The sequence below is a fragment of the Peromyscus leucopus genome, chromosome 7 (assembly GCF_004664715.2).
Source record: "Peromyscus leucopus breed LL Stock chromosome 7, UCI_PerLeu_2.1, whole genome shotgun sequence".
Classification (NCBI taxonomy): Eukaryota; Metazoa; Chordata; class Mammalia; order Rodentia; family Cricetidae; genus Peromyscus; species Peromyscus leucopus.
The window spans coordinates 110,032,640-110,060,213 of record NC_051069.1 but is presented as its reverse complement, the minus strand read 5'-3'; the positions used below and the strand labels follow the sequence as shown (position 1 = coordinate 110,060,213).

The 27,574-nt window shown below is 51.0% G+C and overlaps 1 protein-coding gene across 1 annotated transcript in view; it reads right to left on the bottom strand.

Moving 5' to 3' along the window:
- Trak1 (trafficking kinesin protein 1) overlaps positions 1–27,574 on the bottom strand; it is a 104,345-nt gene that overhangs the window by 62,083 nt on the left and 14,688 nt on the right. Inside the window, 2 exon segments of the mRNA XM_028861383.2 lie at positions 11,991–12,050; positions 12,053–12,184. Coding sequence (XP_028717216.1) covers positions 11,991–12,050; positions 12,053–12,184 — 192 coding nt within the window.

The window sequence follows — 27,574 nt, the reverse complement described above, 5'->3', positions numbered from 1 at the left end:
GAAGACAACTAGTGTCAACCTCTGGCCTCCACATGTGTGCACACACATATGCATGTGCACCTATATACATGTGCCCACACACGTTAACATACCATACCACAGAGAACGAGAACATACACGCACACGCACACACAGAGGTGTGTGCGTGTGTGCTGTGTGTGCGTGTGTGTGTGTGTGTGTGTGCGCGTGTGCGTGTATGTGTGTGTGTGTGTGTGTATGAACAAACCAGAATGCATCAGTGAGCACAAGCAAAGGGCCCCCAATGGGCTATGAAGGAGGAAATGATCCATCCATATCTCTGCAAGGATGATTAAAAGATTAATGCACAGCACAGGGGCTGGAGGGATGGCCCAGGGCTCAAGAGCACTTGTTGATCTTGTAGAGGACCCAGATTCAGTTCCCAGTATCCACATGATGGTTCAAAACCATCTGTAATTCTAGTTACAGAGACCCCAACACCCCCTCTGACCTCCCCGGGCACCAGACACACACAAGGTGCACAGACAAAACAAAACACTCAATATAATAATAGATAAATCTAAAATAAAATCTGGAAGTGGGACTTTCTCCACACATCATCCTCAGACCCCAAAGATCATCTGCTCTCCCACTGTGCACACAAGAACAAGGGGCTCAGATGACAAGCACCACCTGCCCAGGATCCACAGCAGACACTCAGAGCGGCCATTATAGACAAGCCTGCCCGCTCCCTCATCAGTGACCCAGAGAACACCGGGGTGGGGGTGGGGTGGGGGTGTGACTGCAAATGCAATTTGAAAGGAAGAAGAGAGCTGTGTGGAAAAGGATGAAAAACTCAAGTTAGCAGCTCACAGAGAACAGACAGAAGCAGGTGTCATTGGGGACACTTGTAACCCCAGGACTCACACCACAGAGGCGGGGGATCACTGCAAGCTCCAGGCCAGCCTGGTCTACATAGTGAAAAGAATGCTCCACCCAGGGCTACACAGAGAAACCCTGTTGGTAGGGCAGACAGGGATCTGTGCTCCATTAGTGAGTGACATCTGCAGCCCTTTCCTATTTTTATTTTGAGACAAAGTCTCACTAAGTTGCCAAGGCTAGCCTTGAACTTACTATGTAGACCAGGCTGGTCTCAAATTCTGATCCTCTTGTCTCAGCCTCACAAGCTGATTGGGTTACAGGTCTGTCCCACCAACCCTGGGTCAGTGTGACTTCTTTATTGCATGTGTATGTATATATAGTGTGTGTGCATGTTCACAGGTGTGCGCGCGTACATGTACATGTGTGTGCAAGTGCATGTGGAGGCCAGAAGCTACATCAGGTGTCTTACTCAGTCACTCTCCATCTCATATATATTGACAGGGGTCCTCATTAAAACCGGAACTGGTGATTCTGCTAGCCTAGCCAGCTAGCTTGCTCCAGGGACCCCCGGTTTCTACCTGCCGAGAACTGGGGCCTGCCACAGCTGCCTGGCATTGTATTTGGGTTGTGAGAGTCCTGATTTAGGTCCTCATGGGTGAGCAGGAAGCACGGCACCCCAGCCACCTCCCACATCCTTGCTGTGACTTCTTGATATTAAAAAGAAACACTGCTTCCAGCTTTGCCATAGTGGGTGGCAAGGACACCCCTCCCCTGCAGCAGCGCACGGGACACCCCTCCCCTGCAGCAGTGCACGGGCACTCCAGGACCCACTCTGGGTCAGGGAACACTCAGGCGCCCTGCAGAGCTGTTGACTCCACAGCCTGGAGGAGCAGGGAAGGATCACGATGGGTCTGTAAGCCCACGTTCTGGAGAAGCAAAAGTGACTCCCAAAGGTCTCAGGAAGAGAGAATGGACAAAGCCGGCTTGAAAGAGCTGGACACATTGTGACAATTAAATACTGTAGGGAAAATACAGCTAATTGTTTTTAAAGGGAACAGGTGGCGTCAGTGTAAGCCATGACACCACAGTGAATATCCAGAAAAAGGCAAGCAGGGAGCACGCCAACGGATCGACGCAGGACAGAAGACTAACAGGGAGCTATTTTAATCCATCTTAGGAAGTCGGGTAGGTGTACCTCGCTGCTCCATCCCTGCCACCCCACCTTCTGGAAGACTGCCTAATGCATCTCTGTGCAGGGTGGCTATGAATACACCAGCCGAATGTGGATGAGGACAAGGTACCAGGAACAGAAAAGCCTGGCATTGTGGGCGTAAATGACACCCAGACAGGAGGAGGGTCAGACCCAGGGCAGCAAGATGATGGATTACCCAGACTGCCCCACAAGGGGTTGAGTGGGGGTAAATTCTTGAGGTCAGAGAGTAAAGGACCCAGTTAATAGCTACAACAAGACACCAACAGATCTGTAGGTGGATCCCAGGACAGTGGATCTGGAAGTTGGGATAGTGGGTTATGTCACAGCATTCAGGTGTGTCCTGTGTCCCTTCAGAGAACAGCAGATCGAGGGCTGAAGACCTGTGTGAAGATTCCCCCGGGCCATCAAGACAGTCCAGTGGGTAAAAGCACCTGCCGCTTAGCCTGACATCCCGAGTTCAATCCGTGGGACACACATGGCGGAGGGAGAGGACCGATCCTCACGGGTGTCCTCTGACCTTCACATGTGTGCCGTAGCATGCATGCACCCCCACCCTAACCCCCAGAGAGAGAAAGACAGAGAAAATGTAATTTAAAAGAAAAAATTATCATCGGAAGCTATAGGTCTAAGTTAGGATGACATCGTCCTAAATTAAAGGGGACCAAATCCAATGGCCGGTGTCCTTCAAAGTCACAGGACAGACTGGAGCCCAGGGTGCCAAGGGCAGTGGAATGGTATGAGGGCTTCCTCAGAGCCCCCTGGACTCTGGGCTCCTGACCTTCAGAGCCGGAAGTGACCGAATGTCTACTGCTCCAGGACACCAGCTCTGTGACATCGTCCCGAGCACTGGAGAGCTAATGTGACTACTGGGAGAAAGTGACTTCTTTATCAGCTGTAAGGACTCCTGAGGGGAAATGGGCTGGGCTGGGTGATAACTCAGTTTGTAATGTGAGGACATGGATTGATCCCCAAAATCTGTGCTTAAAAAGCAGGGTGTGTGGGCTGGAGAGAGGCTCCTAGAGGATCTGGGTTCAAGTCCTTGCACTCACATGGTGACTCACAATAGTCTGTGACTCCAGTTCCAGGGGATCTGATGACCTCATCTGGCCTCTAAGGGTACCAAGTACTCACATGGTGCACAGATATATAACACCCAAATACATAAAACAATGTTTTAAACCAGGTGTTGTGGCTTGCACTTGTAACCCTAGTCCTGGGGAGATGGACATAGGCAGATCCCTGAGGCTCACTGGCCGGCTAGTCAAGTATAATTTGGGGAGTTCCAGGCCAATGAGAGACCCTGTCTCAAACAAAAATGTGAATGAGGAACGATGACTGAAGTTGTCTTCTCAGCCTCCCCAACACTCCACAGGTGCAGCAGCACACATGTAACACACACACACACACACACACACACACACACACACACACACACACACACACACACAATTACTGGAAATGAGAGAAAACATGCATCCCCAAATGAGGAAGGACACTCGGAATGCCATGCTTAACTCTAAGTACCAGGAGCCCATTGTAGATACTCGCAGGCTCCCAAGGCCCATCTGAAACACGTTCCCAGGCTCTAGACCTTCCATCCCTTAAACAGCACTACCACCTTTGCCCATACCCAGATGGGGCCAGGAGGCTTGAGGCAGAAGACAGGGAGAGCCTGACCAGAGAGGGCTCACGCAGCATAACAGTCCAGCTTTCTCACTCCAGTCTTCAGTGCTGAAAATGTCACTGCCAGCCCGTGAGACCTCACGGCAGAAGGCAGGCTGCAAGGAACAGCTTGCTGTCAACTGCTCCTTCTAATCCAGGCACAGGCCACCCCACCACCACCCGGGAAGGCAGGGGTGGAAGCTGCCATTCGTAGACGCACCCCCAAGCAGAGAGAGGACAAAGCCCAGTGCTCTGGGCAGCTGTCCTTAACACCAGCCTCCTCGCTGGAAGCGCAGGGAGAGAGTGTATCTTGGCGTCAGGAAGAAGCCTGAGCGGGCTCAGTCCCCCACCTGTCAGCACAGAAGGTCTGGGGGAGAAATCTCATGCCCATGACCAGCATGGCTCACAGCTGATGCCATCACTTCAAAACACGCATAAACCACAGCCTCAAAAGACCCGGAACCCCACTCCTGCCCGGAACCCCGCTCCTGCCCGGAACCCCGCTCCTGCCCAGCCCCCGCTCCTGCCCAGACCCAGCTCGCTCCTGCCCAGCCCCCGCTCCTGCCCAGACCCAGCTCGCTCCTGTCCAGACCCCGCTCCTGTCCAGACCCCGCTCCTGCCCAGACCCCGCTCCTGCCCAGACCCCGCTCCTGCCCAGACCCCGCTCCTGCCCAGACCCTGCTCAACAGTGGCAGCCTGGGAGAGAGGAAGTGACAGCTGAGCTGTCTTGTTGGTTTCCTGCCCAAGCTGGGTCCAGCTCTGTCTCAAACTCACAGAATTAACACGAGAAGAAAATAATCTGCACAGAACAGCCTGCCAACCATGTTGTTCTTGAGCAGAAAAAGATATTGTTGGAATCTGGTTTGATCAAAAAAGATGAAAGGCTCCAGATGACAGACGTGGGACCACAAGTGTGGGCTGCTCTCCAGAAACTGTCCAGGAGGCCGAGGGCAGCCAGGCACTCTTACATGTAGCAGTTTTCAGTCACCTCCGACGGGCAACTCCATTCCTCCGACACCGGTGCCCAGGCCCACAGCTAGGTGGAGCGGCTCACGTGTGGAATGCGGTGGAGGCAGGGCCACACTGCCCGCTTCCTTCCCACAGCTGCCCCCATCGAACCAGCTAATACGGAAGAGGAATGTGGGGCCAGGGCCGAGGCCTTGCTGATGGAGGGAGTTTATAAGGTGGGGCCACAGGTCCTGGACCTCCCCGGTCTTTACCCACGAGCAAAATGGCAGGAAGGGCTCTCTGCTCGCATGGTGGGAACTCAGGGCTGTACTCAGGAAGGTACTGTCATGGGTGCGTTTGGCAACCCTCTGGCAACTCGATTCCCTTTCGATCCTCCACAGACTCTCACCCACCTTCTTGTCTGTCCTTCCTTCTATCCTGTACAGCTCGACCTGGGTAAGATCAGCCTCTTCACTGACGTTCCCCAGATGTGTATGTACATGCGCGTGTGAGTACACACTTGTGTGCACATGCATTCTTGGTTAGCTGTACACACACACATCCTGAAATGACCAGTCACACTCCCAGACTGTCGGTCTTTACCCTCTCTGAGCATCCCTTCCTGGACACTGGTTCCCTGTACAAACAACAGTAAAGCAAAGGTCTCCTTCCTCAGACACCTCATAAGAAATCCTAGGGTATGCTCAGACCTCTGAAAAATCTGAGTCTGGTTGCTGGGGTAAACTGCTTATACACACTGTACTGCCGGCCCTGACATCTGGAAGCGAGAGTATCTATGGCAGGGCTGGAGAGCAGGAGGAGAAGAGGAGGAGGAGAAAACCCTGGACTTTATTAAGCAATGTGCTAACTTAACAAATAAATAACTCACATTCAGCCTTTAAAAAAGCTGTCAGGGGAACTGAAAAATCTAAGTATGAAATGCACATTTGTGCCAGGCATGGTGGCAGGGGCCTGGAATCCCAGCTCGGGGGAGGCTGAGGTTCATGGCCAGCCTGGGCTACAGTGGGTTCAAGGAGCAGAAAGGTTCTGAGGAGGCACACAGAGTATGTGTGGGAGGAGATGTGGAGGAGCATGGGGAGGAAGAGGAAAGGGGAAGATGAGGAGGGGAGGAGGCAAGGGGGAGAGGAAGAGGAGGGTGAGGGGATGAAGACAGGAGGTGAGGGATGGGGAGAACTCTGCTGCAAATGATTTAACTGCATAATGGATTGAACTCCAGTGGGGACACATTGAATAAGGCTCTTCATATTTAATCAGCACCCTGGTATCCTACCAGTAGGAGCTCTCTTGAGGAGAGGCCCCTCAGTAGGTGAGATCAGCCAGGAAAAGAGTCCTTGAAGCAGGGCAGAAGTGTGTTCCCACATCTGGCCAGCACAGGGCTGGATGCTGCCCCCAACCTGCTAGGAAGAGCAGGGCAGTTCATTCAGGGTGTTAGAGCATCAACCCGTACAGAGGACAGAATGTCCTAGAGAGGAGACCATTGTTCTTACTACCCCACCACAAACCTGCACACGCCACAGTCCCGGGTGAGGACATGGAGAAGATCGAAACACACACCCTGAAATGACCAGTCACACTCCAAGACTGTCTGTCTTTACCCTCTCTTTCACCTTCTTAGTCAGAAAACCTCGGCAGAATCTCAAGCACTAGAAGGCGCGCTGTGCCTGACCTACCCTGAACACAATGGCTGGTTGGATTACTTCACAGTGAAAGCAGACACTGGGCCAGTGCTCTGAAACCTGTTTGCTTGGGGACCTGCCCTTTCACCTCAGAGGCGGGGTGGTCAGCAGACCCCAGGTGTGACACAGAGAATTCCTTCTTGGATCAATGCGTGTTAACCGTAAGAGGCCAGGGAAGAGCGACCACAGGAGCATGTCCACCTAACAACACACATGGTGGCCTTTCCCCTTGTGCCTGCTGACTGGTCTGTCGCACACAGGACACCATCAGACCACACGAGGCAGCTGGACATCACAGAGCAATGACATGAAACTGTGTCCGGCTATGTATCACATGTTATGGAAAATGAATTCTGTTGAATACATAGTTTATAAATAAATCAGTTTTGAACATATCCTAACACTGAGGTCTCAAGGAACTGAGCTCTGTCTGTTGTGTTTTATCAGGTGAGTGTTAGCCTTGGGTTTCTCTCCCCTTTCAGCTGCTCTCAGAGTGGGCAGGACATGACAAGGTGACCCATGTTTGACTATCAGCACCCTTTTTGCTGTGTCTCTTTGGGGAAGCTTCCTAACTTCTCTGGTTCCTAGGATTCTCAGCTATGAATAGGGACAGCAGGAGTGAGGATGAGAACGCCCTGCACACAGGAAGTGCTAAGCATGAACCGTTCTTATTTCCTGTTCGGCCATCTGACCTCAAATACCCCATACTCATGTGCATGTACTTTGGAAGTCATTCTTATTCTCTGCATTTCTCAGATTCATCGTAAGTTAGCCAGGAAGTGCTGGAGGACTCTGAAAAGGTCGATGTGGAGGGAAGCCACTCCTAAAGGAAGATGTGGAAACTTTCCTTCTCGTCAGCCAGAGGGGCACCTAGTCTTAGCCCAAACACAACAGCCAGGAAGAGTCTACTCAGATTGCAAAGTAAGATGTAACTACCCACTTCTGTTTTCTCACCTTAGGGAGTCCTGTACCCCCAACTCCACCGGCAACAGAGGACACCGCCCTACACAATGTCGATAGTGGACCTAGGAGGGAACAGGAGGACACTCACAATGGCCTGACACCCGTGATTTACTGTGTTGAGTCACGCATCACCTGGGTTACGGATGTGTAAACAGACACACAAAACTCACACAGGGCTGGGTGATAGCTCAGTTGATAAAGCACCTTATCGTTGGTTGTTTTTTTTACACTTTGCTCTTTGGGGGCCCACCATCCAGCTCCCAAATAAATCACACGTGGAGGCCTATTCTTACTTAAGAATGCCCGGCCTTGGCTCGGCTTGTTTCTTGCCAGCTTTTCTTGACCTAAACTATCCTGTCTACCTTTGCCTCTGGGCTTTTACCTTTCTCTATTTCTGTATATCTTTTCTTTCCTTCTTGTTCTGTGTCTGGCTGTGTGGGTGGGTGGCTGACCCCTTCTTTTCTTGTTCCTCCATCCTTCTTGCCTCAGATTTCTCCTCCTATTTATTCTCTCTGCCTGGCAGCCCCGCCTATCCTTTCTCCTGCCTTGCTATTGGCTCTTTGTTAGACCAATCAGGTATTTTAGACAGACAAAGTAACACGGCTTCACAGAGTTAAACAAATGCAACATAAAAGAATGCAGCACATCTTTGCATCATTAAACAAATGTTCCACAGCGCAAACGACTGTAACACATCTTTAACTAACAGTCCACAACTGTGCAATCCCTGGCACCCGGTAAAAAGCCAGGCATGTTGGAACACACCTGCAACCCCAGCTCTGTGAAAGAGGAGAGAGGACCTCTGGGGCTCCCTGACCAGAGTCAAGCTGAGCTAGTGATCTCCAAGTACAGTGAGAGAGCCTGTCTCACAACATAAGGTGAGCTGGGCGTGGTGGCGCACACCTTTAATCCCAGCACTTTGGAGGCAAAGGCAGGTGACCTCTGTGAGTTCCAGGCCAGCAAGGGACACATAGTGTCTGACTCAGGGTTCTACTGCTGTGGAGAGACACCATGACCACAACTCTTATAAAGAAAACATCTAATTGGGGCTGGTTTACAGTTCAGAGTTTAGTCTGTTATCGTCACAGCTGGAAGCTTCTGAGACCTCAAAGCCCACCCCCCAGTGACACACTTCCTCCAACAAGGCCACAGTTAGACCAGCAAGGCCACGCCTCCTAATGGTACCACTCCCTATGGGCCTATGGGGCATTTTCAGCATGGCAGTACATGCCTTTAACCCCAGGACTGGGGGGGGGGGCGGAGAGAGACAAGTTGATCTCTTTGAGTTCTGGGTCAGCCAGTGCTACATAGTAAAACTCTTTCTTGAGAATAAACAAACAAACAAACAAATAAAAAACCAGGACACCAGAGTAGGGCCCCTAACTTGTGCCTTCTACACACCACCTGCACGTATGTCTGTGCAAAGAGAAACAGCTGTATCTGCGTAGTTACTAAAACCCAAGGAGAGTCAAAGCCATAACATAAGAGCTACCTAGTAAACACATTAAATAAGGAGATCCACTGCACCGGAAACAATACCCAGCATCTTCAACCCAGTGATGGGCAGAGAGGCACATTTCGGTGTCTGCCGCTCAGCAAACAAGCGGCTCTGTCCTCCCTGGTAACAAAGTTGCATATTCTGCTGCTCACACCCAGCCTTGTCTGCCAGTCTGACTGTGGAGGATAACGTTACATTTCAGTCTGAAGTTAATGGAAATTCACAAAACTCTAAATTCTCTTTACGGACCATTTGGGGGTCCTAGAACTTCAGTTTAAGTCCTGCATTTCAAAGTCAATGCAAAGAAAGGATTTATTTTATTTTTAATTATATAATTAAATAATTATATGTGTTTGTGTAATTGTGGGTATGTGCACTTGTGAGTGCAATGCCTGCAGAGTCCAGAAGAGGGCACCCAATCCTGTGGAGCAGCTGTGAGTTGCCCGATGTGGGTGCTGGACTGCACTCAGGTAAGGGCTCTTAACTGCTAAGCCATCTCTCCAGATCGATCAAGACAGCTAACCAGCCACTTGGCTCTGAGCACAGAATCCACAGGAAGAACAAAGCAAGGAGACTTGGCCACACCCAGCCATAAGCACTTGTAAGACCTGCTCCATGCTCATTCTGGCCTCTCCAGTTGTGTTATACGTTGCAGAACCACTGGTGATCCTAACAGGGTTTCTTACACACGTGACTGAAAATAAACGAGAGAGGCATCCCTGTTTGCGTCTCCTGATAAAAAAGACCTTAGGAGCTGTGGGCTGGTGCTGGAGCAAAGCAGCCTCGCCTGCCTGCAACGGATCAGTTCTGTGACAGTCCTGTAAAATGGTCGTGTGCATCCATGAACGATGCTCTAATTACACTGCACATGTCCATGGCCAATCGCTGTGTGAGGAGGAACCAGGAGTCTCCCGTGGCAGAGACAAGAGTGAGCCTCTGACAGAAGAGCAAGGAACACAGCAGACTTTCTCAAAAATAATTCTACTGTGGACTTCCACAGTAGGAAAAAACATACCAAATCTACAAGAGAAGTGACGTGGCTTCCCACGCACAATCCCACATCCCTTGCCGGTGTGGATGCCCTGGCTAAACAAAACTGACTCACGAAGAACTCTGACCCACTGTGAGGTACATGAGACACTCTAGGCATGGGATTATTGTATTTTTTGTTCTTATTGACACTGGTTATCAGCAGTGCTCAAAAAGATACTGTGTGGATTGCATCGAGGATAAACTCACAGGTCAATCCAAACAAAATTCCTTCCTTATTAGTATTTAATACTGAGAACAGTCCTGAACACACCCTAAAGCAGGGGCCTTCAGTGCTAATGTGTTTATTATAAATGATCTTGGAAATTGGAGCGACTGGTCTAGGCTAGTGAAAACTGCAGAAAGCTCAATGATGTACCACGAGCTGGTTCTCAGTGACATTACCACCAGAGAAGCGGGGTTGTCTTTAAAAGAGGGTAGCATGATGACATACGGGGTATAATAATGAGAAATAAAGAGATATGTAAATGACAAAGGAGATATTAATTTCGTCTTCAGATTTTTTAAATTACATGTATATGTGTATATCTGTGTATAGGCATATGGATGAGTACAGTGCTCACACACGCCAGAAGAGCATCAGGTTTCCTGAAGCTGGAGTTACAGATGGATGTGAACTGCCCGACATGGGTGCTGGGAATGAGCTCTGGTCTCCTAGAAGAGCAGCCCTCTCTCCTAACTGCTCAGCCATCTCTCCAGTCCCAGAACATGTGACCTTCTAAAGAACAGAACTACAGGGACGGAGGCTAGCTCGATGACACAGCACTTGCCCCGCATGTTGGAGGCTCTGGATTTATCTTTTTTTTTTAAGATTTTAATTTTTTTTTTCATTATGTATACAGCATATATGACAGCAGGCCAGAAGAGGGCACCAGATCTCATTACAGATGGTTGTGAGCCACCATGTGGTTGCTGGGAATTGAACTCAGGACCTCTGGAAGAGCAGTCAGTGCTCTTACCCGCTGAGCCATCTCTCCAGCCCCTGGATTTATCTCTCTGTGGAGGAAGTAAAGCAGACTTCACTGCCTGGTGTGGCAGTGCCTTCCTGTACTCTCAGCATTTGGAGGCTGAGGCAAGAGGATCACCACAGTTTGAGGCTAGCCTAGACTACATAGGCCATCTTGGGCTACCTAGTGAGACTCTGTCCAAACAAACAAACAGAATTATTATAAAAGGCATCCCTTTAAAGTCTGGATGCATTGAGAACTGGTACAGTACTTGCTTAGTGCCTAGCATATACAAATGGGTTCAAATGCCAGCATTAAAAGAATAGAGAGGAAGAAGACAGAAGGGGAGAGGAAGAAGGAATGAAAGGCAGCTGTCACTTGAATAAGTATTAGTAACATTAAATATTAACTTTTAAAATCATGCTCCTCTGTCAGCAGCACCAGCTTATCACACTGCGTTCTCGCTCTCTCTCTCTCTCCCTCCCTCCCTCCCTCCTTCCTACATCTCTGAGTCCTTAAATAGCAGCTCTGCCACCCAGTGGCATAACTTTGCTACAGTGATTTGACTCCTGGAATTCCAGCTTAGTCAGTCAACCTTGGTCCTTGCTACGTCTTTATGGGAGGAAGCTGCCTAGATTTCCTGTGACTTTTGCTTTTAAATACAGACAGACTCACTCTCCATGGAGTTAAAAAAGGGAAATGATGGGGCTGGAGAGATGACTCAGCTGTTAAGAGCATTAGTTGCTCTTACAGAGGATGCAGATTCAATTCCCAGCACCCACAAGGTGGTTCACAACCATCTGTAACTCCAGTACTAGAGCATCCAGCGCCCTCTTCTGGCCTTCTCAGGCACTGCATGCAACATGATGCACATACTGACAGGCAGAAAAACACACACATAAAATAATGCACAATACCTATAACAATTATTTTTTTAAAAACAGAAAAGAAGGGAGATGAGAACAGTTTTAAGTTATTCTGTGTAGTTCCCCACTACTCATTCAGATCAAGAAGACCCCTCCTAACATGGCTAGCCCACTCCTAAGGCCACATCCCCCTTGGCCACCCTTCTACAGACGTCACGGGGACTCATGGCAGACCTGACCTGGGGCCCTAGCAAGGAAGGACTGGTCATCACACTGCTGTGCCCACAGAAGGGGCCAGCTACTTACGGAAGTATTTCAGCGTCTCTTCAATCTGTTCGGTTGTGAGGTCAATGTTGGCATCTGGGAAATGAGAGGTGTATGCAGCCAGTCATCGTGGTCGTAACCGTAGATGGTGTCAGCTCTTAGCTTGTAATGGGGCAGCTGCTCCTCCAGCAGGCTAATGATCTCAACTTCTGGAAGGTTGGTGCTGTTGCACACGTCTAGAGAGAAGAAGATAGGGGTGTAAGTGTGGCCTTAGGGAGCTAAGACACCGTCACACGTGTCTTGCCACCCACCTGCAACAGGCAAAATCCAGGCAAGGATGTATCGGGGTCTTTTCTAATTTGAAATCTACTCTCAAGACTTAGAGTTGTTGAGGTGGAGATGTCTAATGGGCAAAGGGTACAGGTAGATACTGAGCATAGCTTAGAACACTGAACATCCCAGTATGGTGTCCTAGTCAGGGTTACTGTTGCTGTGATCAGACACCATGACCAAACACAACTTGGGGAGAAGGGTTTCTATCTCTCACAGTTCCATGTAACAGTTCATTATCAAAAGCAGTCAGGGCAGGAACCTGGAGGCAGGAGCTGATGCAGAGGCCATGGAGGGGGGCTGCTTACTGGCTTGCCTCCCATGGCTTTCTCAGCCTGCTTCCTTGCAGAACCCAAGACCACCAGCCCAGGGATGACCCCCACCCACCAATCACTAAAGAAAATGCTCTACAGACCTGTCTACAACCCAATTTTATAGAGGCATTTTCTCAATTGAGGTTCCTTCCTCTCAGATGACTTCAGCTTGTGTCAAGTTGACATAAAACTAGCCAGTACATATAGTGACTGTGATTGACAGCCACTAAGTGTAGATTTCAAAATAACAAGTAGAGAGGATTTTGAAGGATCCCAACACCATGAAATAAAAGGTGCATGTTTAAAGTAACAGACAAATCAATAGTGTGACTGGATACTATAAACTATATGCATGTGCTAAACTGTAGCACTGTACCCATAAGCATGCATAATTATTATGAGTCAACAAAGACATAATTTTGGGTTTTTTTTTTTTGAAACAGGGTAGCTGTGGTTGTCCTGGAACTTGCTCTGTAGCCCAGGCTGGCCTCAAATTCACAGAAATCTGCCTGCCTCTGCCTCCTGAGTGCTGGGGTTAAAGGCCTGCGCCGCCCCACCGAGCAGAGACTAGTATTCTAACCTTAGACTCTGTGTGATGACTGCTTCCCATAGTAGCTCCTACTGTTGAGTGCCTACTGTCTGAGAAGGGAACCGGCATTTTCAAGCTTTCACCTTCCAAGTCTTACATCCATTGTTGCTGTTTTGTTGGGGTTTTTGTTTGTTTTTTGCTGTCTTCTCTCAAGCATTTGCTCTGGAGCCAACCAAGTCACCATTTAACCAAAGTACCCAATCGCTTCCTGCTGCACTTACCATCTGTGCCCTCCCCTCACCTAGAATCTAGCCTATATTTAAGTTATTGATCCATCTATCCACTTCATCTATCCATCCATCCATCCATTCTTCCTTCCTTCCATTCTTCCATCCATCCTCTCTTCCTTCTACTCTTCCATCCATCCTTTTTCTTCATTCATCATCCATCCATTCATTCTTCCCTCTATCCTTCATTCCACCCATCTATCCTTCCTTCCTTCCATTCTTCCATCCATCCATCCATCCATCTATACATCTATCTATCCATCCATTATTCCTTCATTCTATCCATCAATCCATCCTTCCATCTGTCCACCCACCCAGCCAGCCATGTTTTGAATACCAGAGCATAGGGGACATAGGAGAGCACAACATCAGTGCTGGCCTCACCACAGCAGTGCTCCCCCGTGTCCACCCTCCTCCCAGGCACAGCAGTGCTCCCCCTGTGTCCACCCTTCCCCAGGCACAGCAGTGCTCCCCTGTGTCCACACCTCCTCCCAGGCACAGCAGTGCTCCCCGTGTCCACCCCCTCCCCCAGGCGCTCCCCTGTGCCACCCTCCTCCCAGGCACAGCAGTGCTCCCCTGTGTCCACCACCCTCCTCCCAGGCACAGCGTGCTCCCCCTGTGTCCACCCCCTCCCAGCCACAGCGTGCTCCCCTGTCCCCACCCTCCTCCCGCACGCTGCTCCCCCTGTGTCCACCACCTCCCAGCACACGTGCTCCCCTGTCCACCCCCCCCCAGCACAGCGTGCTCCCCTGTGTCCCCCCCTCCTCCCAGCACAGCAGTGCTCCCCTGTCCACCCCATCCTCCCAGCACAGCAGCTCCCCTGTGTCCACCCCCTCCTCCCAGGCACAGCAGTCTCCCCGTTCCACCACCATCCTCCCAGCACAGCAGTGCTCCCCTGTGTCCACCCTCCTCCCAGCACAGCAGTGCTCCCCCTGTGTCCACCACCCTCCTCCCAGGCACAGCAGTGCTCCCCCGTGTCCACCACCCTCCTCCCAGGCACAGCAGTGCTCCCTGGTCCACCATCCTCCCAGCACAGCAGTGCTCCCCCTGTGTCCACCCTCCTCCCAGGCACAGCAGTGCTCCCCCTGTGTCCCCCTCCTCCCGCACCGTCCCCCGGCCACCACCCCTCCCACCGTGCTCCCCCGTGTCCACCCTCCTCCCAGGCACAGCAGTGCTCCCCCGTGCCCCCCCCCCCCCCCACTCCCCCTGTCCCCCCCCCTCCCCACACAGTGCTCCCCTGTGTCCACCACCCTCCTCCCAGGCACAGCTAGAACACAACTCCTCCCTATATTCCCCGTGCCTTGTCAGAACCGTCACTCTGTGAGTAGGTTCTGTCGTCCGAGCACTGTGGCACACAACTCATCCGGCTATGCGATGGCAGTCTTTCACACACAGGTCCTCGATTTGCCCATGAACCCCACAGCTCCGGGTCCACTGTGCTCAGGCGGGAGTGTAGCAAAGCCTGGAATGGCATGGTGGGTGGTTTTCCCGCAGCTCTGACCAAACCCCTGAGAAGAGCCAAACTAAGGAGGAAGGGCTGACTTTGGCTCACAGTTTGAGGGACACGGTCCACTGTGGCAGGCAGGGCCCAGTGACAAGAGCACAAAGTGGCTGGTGGCACTGCAGCCCGTCAGGAAGCAGAGATGGAGAACACTGGAGCGAGGCTGGCGGTCTGCTTTCCTCTCAGCGCGCGAGTCCAGTGGATGGATTGGTGCCGCCCACATGCAGGGCTGTCTTCCCACTTCAGTGAGACCTCTCTGGAAACAACCTCACAGGCATACCTGGAGGCGTGTTTCCACGGTGACTCTAAATACAGTCAACTGACGGTGAACCTCCCACACACAGCCCACCTGTAGCACAAATGCTAATAATAATGGTCTTAATAATAAAAACCCAAAGTCAGATATGGGGGTGAAGCTGAAAGATCAGAGAAGTGGAGTCTCTAGCTGTTGCAGAATATTATTTTAAGGTGTGTTACTTTTGTTTATGCTCTGGAACATTTGTTTAATGATGCAAAGATGTGCTTGATTAAATAAAATTCACCTGAGGCCAGGAGGCTGCGTCAGCAACTAGCTGACAGGAAGTGGTAGGGAGGAGCCAGGTGGAGAAGGGTTTGTAAGGAGGGCGAGGAGAAGCACGAGGACTTAAAAAAAGATTTATTTATTTATTATGTATACAGCATGTATGACTGCAGGTCAGAAGAGGGCACCAGACCTCATTACAGATGGTTGTGAGTCACCATGTGGTTGCTGGGAATTGAACTCAGGACTTCTGGAAGAGCAGTCAGTGCTCTTAACCTCTGGGCCATCTCTCCAGGCCCTTTCCCTTTTTTTTTTTTTAAGACAGGTTTCCTCTGCGTAGTTTGGTGCCTGTCCTGGATCTCGCTCTGTAGCCCAGGCTGGCCTCGAACTCACAGAGATCCTCCTGGCTCTGCCTCCCGAATGCTGGGATTAAATTCGTGCGCCACCACCGCCCGGCTGCGAGAGGGCTTGTGGAGGACGAGCAAGGCGAGGAGGTGAGCTGTTGGCTGCTCAGCCTCTGAGGAGCAGACTCCACCTCAACCTTTGGATCTGGAGTTCTTTAGAGGGCAGAGGCTTAGCTAAGTTCTCCTCGTAGCTTTGAGAGAGCCAGTGCCTGAGGGAACCGATTTCCCTCCGGCCACGGCCAGCCAAAGTGCTGCTGGTAGCGGCAGAGCTGCAGGGCTGGTTCGGACAGCCCTGGCTTAAAAGGCGGCAGCAACTTCTTAAAAAGACGACAGCCAGCCACTAGAAAGTCCTCTCACCTCCAGGAATCCTCAGACGGAAAGGGCCCGAGCTCCCGTACCCACCCTGCCGTATCACTTCTGTCTCAGCCCAGCCATCACTTCGTATTTCCTGAGATCCCAAGCGCTGGGATCAAAGGTGTGGGCCACCACTGCCTGGCCTCTAGTGGCTAGCTCCATTTGTTAGAGCACCAACAAAATATAACCACATTCCACCCAAGCAGTCTTTTTAATTGAACGGCAGTTCAGCCGTGTGACACATGGAATGAGGACACAGACCATGGCACCCTGCAGACTTCTACCCCGCGCTTACTCACAAGGACAAATAATGATGGAATTCTGGCATCAGCCACGAGCTCAGCCCTGTTAGCGGGAGCCTCTAACAGTAAACTGTCTGGGAGCAGCAGTGGTCTTGTCAACCCGGAACCAACTGCTCTCTGTGTGGACAGGGAGGGCAGTGAACTCTGGGTTTTGCACTAAGAATCAGTCTCCAGCTGGGAAAAACCAATCAGAAAGGCAGCAAACACTCTGAGTGGACAGTCAAGGAATGTGGGGACCTGGATAAAGGTGGAGATGAGGCCCGGTCACCTTCTGGTGTGCTCCAGGTGGAAAGGGCAGGGGAGGGGACACTCTGGAATATGGGACCACCTGCCACGTGGGGAAGCGGAGGTGCTGAGGGGTACTGCTAAAACAGGGGGGGGGCAATTAAAGGGGAACAGCCGAGCCCTGAGCACACGCTCAGAAGAAATGACTGACTGGCACTAGGAGGGGAGGCCACTGTTGGAGGGAGGAGGGAGAGCCACATGAGAACACCAGCTAGGCTGGGCCTCCCCTCCCCCTCCTCCCCCTGGAGCAGCCAAGGCAAGATGGAAGAAGGCAGTGACATGGTGGGGAGGCAGGTCCTGCTCCTCTGTTCCTGATGAGGTGGCCCTACAGCACCCTCACAGTGTTTTAAATCACTCAGGAAGACACATCTGTGAACTGTCCCTCTCGGGGTGGGCCTGGCTGTCCACGCCCACCCCGAGATTCCCCACAGCCTGGACAGCCTCGCTCAGTTCAGTCTGTAAATCTCACTGCAGAACATTCCCATGCAGGAAGCCAGCATGGTTTCTCAAAGTGCTCAGAGAAGAATTAATGATTGGAAGGTAAGGCAACGGGGATTTGATGGTGCTTTAGGGCTACGGCCCTGCGGAGGGAGAATGTCTCTGCCTAACATGAGAAGGGCATGCCCCAGCATATTCCGCATCTCAACTAGCAAAGCCTAGACCAGACCTGCTGTGTCCCAAAGGAAGGTCTGGAGAACAGAAGCCATGACCGCCCTCAGAAAGTGACAGCCCAACGTCCTCAAGACAGGGACCTCCCCTTCCTGCTCAGCTCCCAGGGAAACACTGTTCACACAGGCCCACAGTGAGTGACTCCCTCTCCTCACCAGGAGGTGAGAAGTCCAGTGCCACTCGGGGAGACTCCTCCCACTGCCAGCTTCTGCACGACCACGGTATGTGAAGGGGACCTGGGATCAAGACAGCTGCTGCCAGTCAGTGGCATCTTTTGGCTAAGCCAGCTCTGACCAAACCAGCCCTGCATGGCTGCTCAAAAACGAACCTGTCTGCGGGAGAGTGGGCAGCACATCCCCAGGAACACCCACACGACAGGTGCCATCCTCTGGTGTCTCCCTGTTGTGTGACGGTGGGGAAGAGGACAGAGCCGGGGTGGGTGGAGAGTGGAGATCCCCTCTAAGAAGAGCATGTCTGAGCTGTCAGCTGCTTAGCCACCGGGACTTGATCTGTCCTTCCAGGACTGGGCCAAAATGCATTCTCATACACCAGGGTATTTGATCATTTTGTAATGTGGCCAACCATCTAGACATAAGCAAGGTTTCAGTTGCCTTCAAAACACAGAAAATTAAACAGGAAGGTCATGTGTAGGCAGCCAGGGATCTCTCCTTGGCCTCAGGCTCTGCGGAATTCCTATGAGAATGGGCATGAGTGTGCTGGCGGAGAAGACACACCAAGGCCTGAGGGTGGGCAAATGTAGCATAAAGAACTACCAAGACTCCCGGGCCTGAGGCTCGGGGGTGGCTCAGTCAGCAAACTGCATGCCATACATGCATGAGGAAACCCCAGGTCAATGGACAGGAACCACATAAAAAAGCTGGGGTGTGGTGGTGCACACTTGTCATCCCAGCTCTGGGGAGGCAGGGACAGAGGGGTCCCTGAGGCTTGCTAGCCAGCAGCCCAGCCTGCTTGGTGATCTCTAGGCCAGTGAGAGACTCTGCCTCAACAAACAAGGTGTCCAAGGAATGACACCCAGGGTTGTTCTCCGGCCTCCACACACATTTCACTCACACACACACACACACACACACACACACACACACACACACACGTATGAAGGGACACAGACTCCACAGGAATGTTGCCAACACTCGAAACCCACAGCCAGGTATTTGCAGACTGTCCCACCTGGAAAGTGATGACAAGGTTCTATTTGCTCGGCTTCATAGGTGAAGAAGCTGAGATTCCCAGGAGCACGGATGACCTTGTTAGTCCCGGTCATGTGACTAAGCAGGTGGTGGCAGCTAACAGGAGGTCCTTCTGCCACCGCTGCCCATCTCTGGACGCATGCACGTGAAACTTGGGATTTCCCATGACATCACCCCAGGAGATGGGTAGAGGAGGCTCCCCACGTGGGCCACAGACGAGACTCTCGAGCTGTGTCCCTGCCCCTGCCCAGGTGCAGGCGCTAGCCATCTTTAGCCACACAGGCAATGCCAGGGCATGGTCACAGCAGCCCTGAGTGCCTGGCAAGGTGAGGCGAGCACACGGCACCTTCCATGTAAACTGGAGAGAGAAGCACATGAAGGCCTGTGTAGCATGAATCCTAATTAATCTTAACAATAAAACCCCGGAGTCAGATATCGAGGGTGAAAGCTGAAAGATCAGAGAAGCAGAGCAGTCAGCCATCAGAGAGACTTCTTACCTCTAGGAATCCTCAGGCTGAAAGGGGGCAAGATCCTGTCTCCAGAATCCTGAATCAGACTGAATGCAATGAGTTCCCGTCTCCTCCTGCCTTATATTCCTCTCTCTGCTCAGCCATATCCCTTCCTGTCTCCACCTTCCTAGTGCTGGGGTTAAAGGTGTGAGCCATCACCAACCTGTTTCTCTGTTAGACTGGATTAATCTCATGTAGACCAGGGTGGCCTTGAACTCAAAGAAATCCAGATGGATCTCTGCCTCCCGAGTGCTGGGATTAAAGGTGTGTGCCACCACCGCCTGGCCTCTATGGCTAATTAGTGGCTTAGCTTCACACTGATCATCAGGCAAACTTTATTTCTTAGATCGCAAACAAAATATCACCACAGGCCTGCCTTAAGGGTCACAATCCATGAACGGCTCTGCCTCTGATGAAGCACCCAAGCCCACACCTGAACCACTCTTCCCAGCTCAGCCCCTGCGGTTTTTTCTACCTCTTCAGGTAAGACACACCAACCTCTTGCCATTCTTCAGGGCTCCCCACCCCAACACACACAACCTTTCTTTAACCAGCTATTTTAGACACCTCTAGAATGTTCACTGCCCACACCACCGTACCCTAAAATGTCACTCAAATGCCAGTTTGTGTTTGTGAAGTCTCGCCTGACCAGTCCCCCAGGTTCCCACAGTGCTCAGCACATACACAATTACACAATATGCCAGGCAGGACTTTCTCCACATCTCCTCCCCCCAGCCAAGAGCTACTCAGGAGAAAGGACTCCAATCACGGCCCAACCTCAAACAAAGCCCTGAGGACGTCGCTTCAAAAGTCAAAGTGCTTGGAAGTGTTCAGATAAACAAAGGGCAGCCAGGGCAGCCGGGGTGGCATGCCTCATCATTCACCCCATCGACCCAGGATGAAGTGCCAGCTCCAGCATGTAGGAGGTGCAGCCATTGCTGAAGAGGTCATCTCATGTCCCCAGCTCTCTGTCTGGTAGGAAAGAGAGTGTCACAGGGTGGTGGAAGTACCAAGTCCTGGGGAAACGCCGACATTATACCTGCCGTGGAAGTCTACTCCCATGATCCCTCAGGATCCCCCAAGCCCTAGGTCTGGAATGACCCACCTGCTAAGAAAACGGTGCCCCTCAGAGCTTCCTGGGAGGAAGGAAAGGGTGCAGGGCACTCCAGGAATCTGTCAGGAATGGCTCTCTCCATTCCCAGGGACTCAGACAGAATCCACAGCCTCAGAGGGGGCTTCAAGGAGGCCCCTCCACCCGAGGATTTGCTCTGTGCTGAGGTGAACCACCAGGTGCCTCTTTCTTACAGCAGAGTCAACGGCTCTAAATTAGCGTTCAGGTTTAAAACTCAGAGAAACTTAGAAGTCAGGTTCTCACAGCGGGGCGTAGTGGCTCACACACTTAATCCCAGCACTCGGGAGGCAGAGGCAGGTGGATCTCTATGAGTTCGAGGCCAGCCTGGGCTACATAGCGAGTTCCAGAGCTGTTACACATAGAAACCCTGTCTCGAAAAAACAAAACAAAACAAAAGTCAGGTTCTCCGGGAGGGGGGCTCCTTTTCTGCAGAGCACATAACTACTCTGAGGTGGCCACCCCCAGATGGAGAAGGGATGCATCCCCTGGTTTCTGGGGCTGCTGCTTCTGTGCCATGCAGGAACTGAGGGGTTCTGGGCCCTGAGAACAGCTGTTAGGGAGCAAAGCACAAAACACTCCTGAGCACTCGCAGATCTGAAGGCGAGGGGAAACATCAGGGAAGTAAGGGATAAAAGAGGGCAAACCGGGAAGGCAGAAAATAGGAACAGAGGGGCAGGAAGAGGAAGTCTTCAAGTACAAAAGGGAAGAAGCAGTACCACACTGCCACCTGCTGGACAGCCAGCCTATAGCAAGGCTTCAAGAATACAGTCTGGAGGCTTCCCAAAACAAAACAAAACAAAAACCAAAAAAACAAAACCAAATATATGACCAGCTTCAACCACTTCTATGTATTCACTCAAAAGACTCCAAGTCAGCACACCCCAGAGATCTTTGCACATCAGTGTTGACTGCGCACCATTCACAATGGCTGAGTTGTGGGACCAGCCTAGGTGCCCAGCATCAGAGGACTGGATACAGAGTGCGCTTTCTATGCACAATGGACCACTTTTCAGCCATAAGGAAGGATGAAGTCCTGCCATCTGCAAGAAAATGGATGTAACTGGAGACTTTCACACTGAACAAATTAAGGGAGTCTCAGAGAGGCAAATGCCCTGCATTTTCTCCCATTTTTAGCTCCTAGATTTTATACAGATCCATAATATTGGAGAGGTACAGGTAACAGAAAAGCTAAAATAGAACTGTCCAGACCCTAGACTGTTAGGGACAAAGCTGGTGGATGGAGGTGGGGAGAGGCTGAGAAAGGGTGGCTAGAGGGGTACAGGGTGAACATGCTCAAAGAACACTCTGGAAACAGCCTTGTGTAACCCTGCATTGGTGGGCAAACAGTCTGGAGAAAGGGGCTAAAGCACTGTTCTGCCCACACTGTACCTTGTAACCCCATCCAAACTCCATCTTCATCCATCTGGACTCAGTTTCTCTATCTGTAGAACTATAGCATGAGGAAGTCACTCTCTGCCCAGAAATGATTCTGAACAGCTACAGAAAGGCCATGGGCGTTACAGAGCCTCCTCTGGGGTACCCACCACCCACAGCCCTTCTCTGTCCTCCAAATGCTGCTTCTGAGACTCAGGATCTGAATTTTTCACACACAATTCTCTGACTTCTTTAATTTTTAAACTCACATTTATTTATTTGGGGACATACATGCCACAGTGCACATGTGTGGAAATCAGTTCCCTTCTCTACCACATGGGTCACGGTGACCAAACTCCAGTCTTCAAGCTTACTCAGCTGGTGGACCTACTGAACCATCTCACCAGGCCCCAGGTCCCTTGATTTCTAACTGCTAGACTAATTTAGAAGCACTCAAGGGCCAAATTAAACAAGTCTGTGTGCAGGGATTTCCTACCCTGCATGTCACTGCAGGCCTCAGGAGTACGTCATGGCTACATTAACAGTGACCAGCAAGGGCCACTCATCAAACAGGACCCAACTGCAAGCTCCCATCTGTCTCTGACCTTTCCTCCCGTCCCTCCCCATTCCACTGCTTAGCCATCAAATCTGCCTGCGGCCATCATGGTGAGGATGGCCAGCCTGGCCCCAGGTCCACTCCCAGGAGGAGCTGGCTGGAAACAGCTGCCCTCTCTGTGGCCTGTCACCCTTGGCAGTGACTGTTACAGACCCCTCTGTGCCAAAGCTTCACAGGCCCCTCTACTCTGCCACTCGTCTCCACACAGGCCTGGAAACTACCGGACTTTCTTGACACTATAAAGATGAAAGGACACAGATCCAAAGACACGCACCTGCCACACAGCACAGGAACTGGATGTGACTGCAATCAGTATCTGATGACCTAGAGCATTCTCATCTCAGGATCCTCTGGAAACTCGCCTAAGCGTCTCTGGAGAACTGTCTCAATCACTTATTTCTGCCTGTTTTGAAGACAGACCTCTTCTACGCAGCATTCTGCAGGGTAGCCTGGAACATCCCCGTCCCCAGCTCTGGAGCCCTGGGACCACACACTGAGACCACTGGCACTTATCTTCTATAGCACAGACGCTGTGACTCCACAGATTACAGGGGACAATCAGAGTCATCTACTGTCTCAACCACTTCAGCCAGCGACACCAAACAGCCCAGAGAGGCTGTGATACCACACAGCAAAACAGTAGCCAAACATGGGCCTTGAGCATAGCCTTCTAAACACCAGCTCCTGGGCTGACTCAGCAGCTTCTAGAACCTGCTGGACTTGTAGCCAGAGCACAAAGCACTGGCTCTAATGGACCCAGAGTGCAGGAGACCTGGAAGCACATGTTACAGGCCAGGAAACAAGAGTGGACAGAGGGGAGAGGGAGGCCTCAGAGCCCCAGGGTGCTGGGTGAGCTGCGGGCTGAGCAGCTACCAGACAGAAGGCAGGACTCAGTGTCTGAGGCACTCCATGCTCTCAGTAGCCAGGAGGGTCTCCAGAGCACAGAACAGACAAACACATAGGAAACCGAAAGCAAAAGCCAACAAAGCTGAGCTGCAGAGAAACTAATGATGCTGGAGAATTCTCTAGAATGGTTGTAGCCTAACCTGAAGAACTCAGTATCCAAAAAAACCAACAGTGGCCTTAGTTCAGGTGCATGGATCTGCCCACCATTCCCAACACACACACACACACACACACACACACACACACACACACACACACACAGAGCCCTCACATAGGCCTAAGATACGTACCCTTGTCAAGCAGCTGAGCTGAGACAGTCCACCCACTCAGTCACATTTAGAAACAGGGTTTCCAGTGTGAGGCTAAAGGTCGACCTTGGGCAACTGATGTGGCGTGGTCCACTTGAGCACTGGTTTGTTGTGCAACAGAGCAGGAAGAGCAGAGCAAAGGGAAGGAGGAGGGACCTGCTGAGAAGCCGCCTCCAACATGCCCAAAGCAAAGCAGATGGTCTCATGCTGGTGACGTCGTCGTGGCTTACTGTGGGCAAGCATGCCCTGGAAGGCCCACACATCAATGCAATCGGCTATTGATACATTTCCCTGGATGCAATCCTGTTGCTAGGTGATGGATGGTGCATGGCTGTTTATGGGTGGTGAAAATGTACAACAACCAGGCAGTGGTGGGTATGCAGTAGTTTAAATGCACTAATGGCACAGAATTAAGGACCGAGGCTGTAGCTCAATGGTAGAGTGCTTGCCTAGCATGCATGAGGCCTTTGGTTCAATCCCCAGAACTGCCAATTTAAGGGAGTGGGGCGGGAAGGGTACAGAATGATATGCTTTAAAAGTGTTCGTTCACAAACATGTATTTTAACACAATTTATAAAAAAAAAAAAGTATCCTTGTTCAAAGATGATAATGAAACACTAATACACACAAACAGAATGACTAGAATCCAATGGCAAATACTGGTGGGGAGACCTCAGGCCCAGGGGCAAAAAGAAGACGGGGATCCCAGAGCAAGTGAGACTAGCTGCATCAGTGAGCTCTGGGTTTGATTGAGAGACCTGCCTCAATAAAGGTGGAAGATCAATAGAAGTTGATTCCTTACATCAACCTTGGATCTCCACATGAATGTACACACATGTAAGTGCACTCATACACACGTGTGCCCACACATAAAAGCATGCATATACACACAAATATACACTATACCACACATACACAATTATGCATTAAAATTCTCTCTCTCTTTCTCTCTCTCTCCCCCACCCCTCTCTCTCACACACACAAACACATGAAAACAGGAGGCAAATAATGCCAGGAGTTGGAAAGGACACGAAGAAGTTACACACGGCAATAGAAGTGGGAGATAACAACGGCTTTGCCAGCAGCACACGTCGATAATCAACTTAAACCTTCACTGAAGTCTACACTCCAGATCGGTGGCTCATGATAAAAGACCTCAGTTAAGCTGTGTGGGTCTGACTTTGTCCAGTGAGCCTAGCTCTGTCCAATTATGAGACAATCTGAAATCAAAACTAAAGGTGATTCCACTGATAAGGAATAAAGCCCTGCTCCCTGGCACTCACCCACCGGCTCACGGGAGCCCCTTCCGACCCAGGCTGTAGGGTCGCTCCCCAAGCTACAAGCAAGCCACAGCCAATCTCAGCCCGGGTCCCTGGGTTTAGTTCAGGCTTCCATGGCCCAGAGACAACATTAGATCCCACATACCACAGGTTTGATCCCCACAACACACCCCTCAACTTCAGATACCAGCCGCAAGTCCAGAGTCCTACCTGTGCTCCTAGCTGAGGGCCGATGAGTCTGGGTTCCCACAGTCCACTTTGTGGGTCCAGTTAAATCTGCCTGAATGGCTCACAGACCTCACAGGGAACGCACCTCAGCCTATGACAGACAGATGAGGCTAGAATAGAGCCACCTAGGTGGGCTCAAGGCTCTTCCTCAGTGCCACCATCCTGGAACCTCAGATCCTCAGCTACCAGGAAGTGAGGAAAACATCAAAAAAGCATGGCCAGCCGTGTGGAAACGTGGACAGGACAGTAGATCAGTGAAGCCGGCCACACCGGTCTGCTAGGATTCCTCAACCTTTGCTCCCTGAGGGTGAGGGCAGTCCCTTACGAAACAGGGTGTCCCTTCTACTGCCCAACAGGTACAGGACGGAGGCTTTGCTCACAGGCCAGGCAACATGTGGGGGTTGGGGGAGCCCGGAGAAGGTAAGGGCACTCGCTGCCAAATCTGTCACCTGAATTCAATCCCACATTGTGGAAATAGAACCCTGGCTCCTTCCAACTGTCCTCTGACCTCCACTCACAGGCACAGCACACATGTGCACATGCACACACATATACACACAATAAATACATCAGTGTGTGTATGTATGTATGTATGTATGTATGTATGTATGATAAGTTCATTTTTAAAAGAAGTGAGGGTGGCTGACTTCTGAGAGAAGCAGGCGGAGGCGATGACTCGGGAGACCTCATGAAGGCTCAGGACGGGGGAGAAGTCTGAGACTCCAGAGCTGATAATGCTTATTATAAACAAAGGGAGTGTGTGTGTGTGTGTGTGTGTGTGTGTGTGTGTGTGTGATGTAGCCTAGGCTAGCCTTGAACTCCCAATGCAGCCAAGGATGATCATAAACTCCTGCTTCTACTTGCACATGCTGGGTAATAGGTGTGGCCATCATGTCTGGTTTATGCTAGAAACTGACCCCAATGACTCCTGCGTGCTAGGCAAGCACTCAGTCAGCTGCACGCCAGCCCCATGGGTTGCATTTTTTTGGAAGTAGGCTTTTATATTAAACCCAATTACATCAACTGATAAAAATTACTCTATTCTAAGGTGCTGAAGAATTCTGTAAAAACTTGAGGACATTTCTCTAACATTTTTTGATTCATTATGCAAGCTAAGAGTGGCCCTGGGAAGAGTTATAATAATTTTTAATGACATTGCTAGCTGGGTGTGCTGGTGTACATCTGGAGTTCCAGGACTTGGGAAATTGAGGCAGAAGGCTGCTAAGTTCTACACCAGCTGAGCCACACAGTAAGTGTCCCCGTCTCACTGGGAAGGCGCCTTGACAGCCAGGGGCACTTGGGTCAAGTGTCATGAAATAAAGACGGCTCAGAAGTGTGAAGCCCTCTGGTAAGTGGCTTGGAAAAGCACGCGTCAGGCTGTAAGGATGCATCCCATCCCCCTCTTTACTCTCTGGACTGGGTTGCAAGGTGAAATCACCTGCTGAGAAAGCACACCATGGGGTCAGAGGCAAGACCATCCAGAGTCCACAGTCCTCAAGGGCGATGCCCCAGAGAGAGTGGGTCTCAGGCACTGCTGCTGCCCAGACAAGTTTGTCAACGCCTGCGGCAGGATTCCCAGGGCAGTCCAGGATAGAGCACATTTCCCAACTAAGCAGCCAGTCTGTCTGTCTGTTTTGAGACAGGGTCTTACTATGTAGCCCTGGCTGGCTTAGAACTCGATATGTAGACTCCTTGAACTCACAGATATCCTCCTGCTTCTATCTCCTAAGTGCTGGAATTAAAGGTGTATGCTACCATGCTTGAGTTGCCAAGGATTTTAATCTGCCTGCTTGTCAGTCTATCTATCCACTGTCTATTTATCCATCTATTTCTATCTATCTATCTATCTATCTACCTACCTACCTATCTATCCATCTATTTATATCTATCTGTCTGTCCGTCCGTCCGTCCGTCCATCCATCCACCCACCTATCTATCGACACAGTTCAGTCCACAGCATCAACAAAGGTTATTTCATTACATTACATTGTGAGTGACTCAGACTTGGGGTGATAAGGTCACTAACTCAGGAGAGAGAGGATGAGGCAGGTGAGGCAGTTAGCAGATGTGTTGGCCCAAGAAGCTAAGGTTCTTCTGCAGTCTTGGTCCTGCTGGGGCTATCCACTTATCATCATTAATCAATCAATCTAACATACCTATCATCTGTCTACTTGTCATCTACCTATCAATCATCTATCCATACTTTAACACTAGTAATGCAGAATAAGGCTTTGCTGACAGTTCCGGTCCTGCCTCCTGATCTCTGCATCTGTGCCCATCCATTCTCTTCCACATCCTCATTCTCTTTCATGAGACAGGAAATTGTAAAGCAAAGGACCCCAAGTCCTTCCCTCTAGTTCTAGACCCTTCAGAGACTTGTCCCGGCTTCCCTCCCACCAAGGAAGGAACCAGATGCAGCACTGGGCCCACAACCAATGTGACAAACCAGCGGTGACCTCCCCAGGCTGCCTGGGACCAGCTACGTGAGTTCTTGATAGCCCCACCTCAGCCTTGGACAGAGCTGAGATGATCAACATGTGCCGTCACGCCCAGCCGCACTGTTCTGTTTT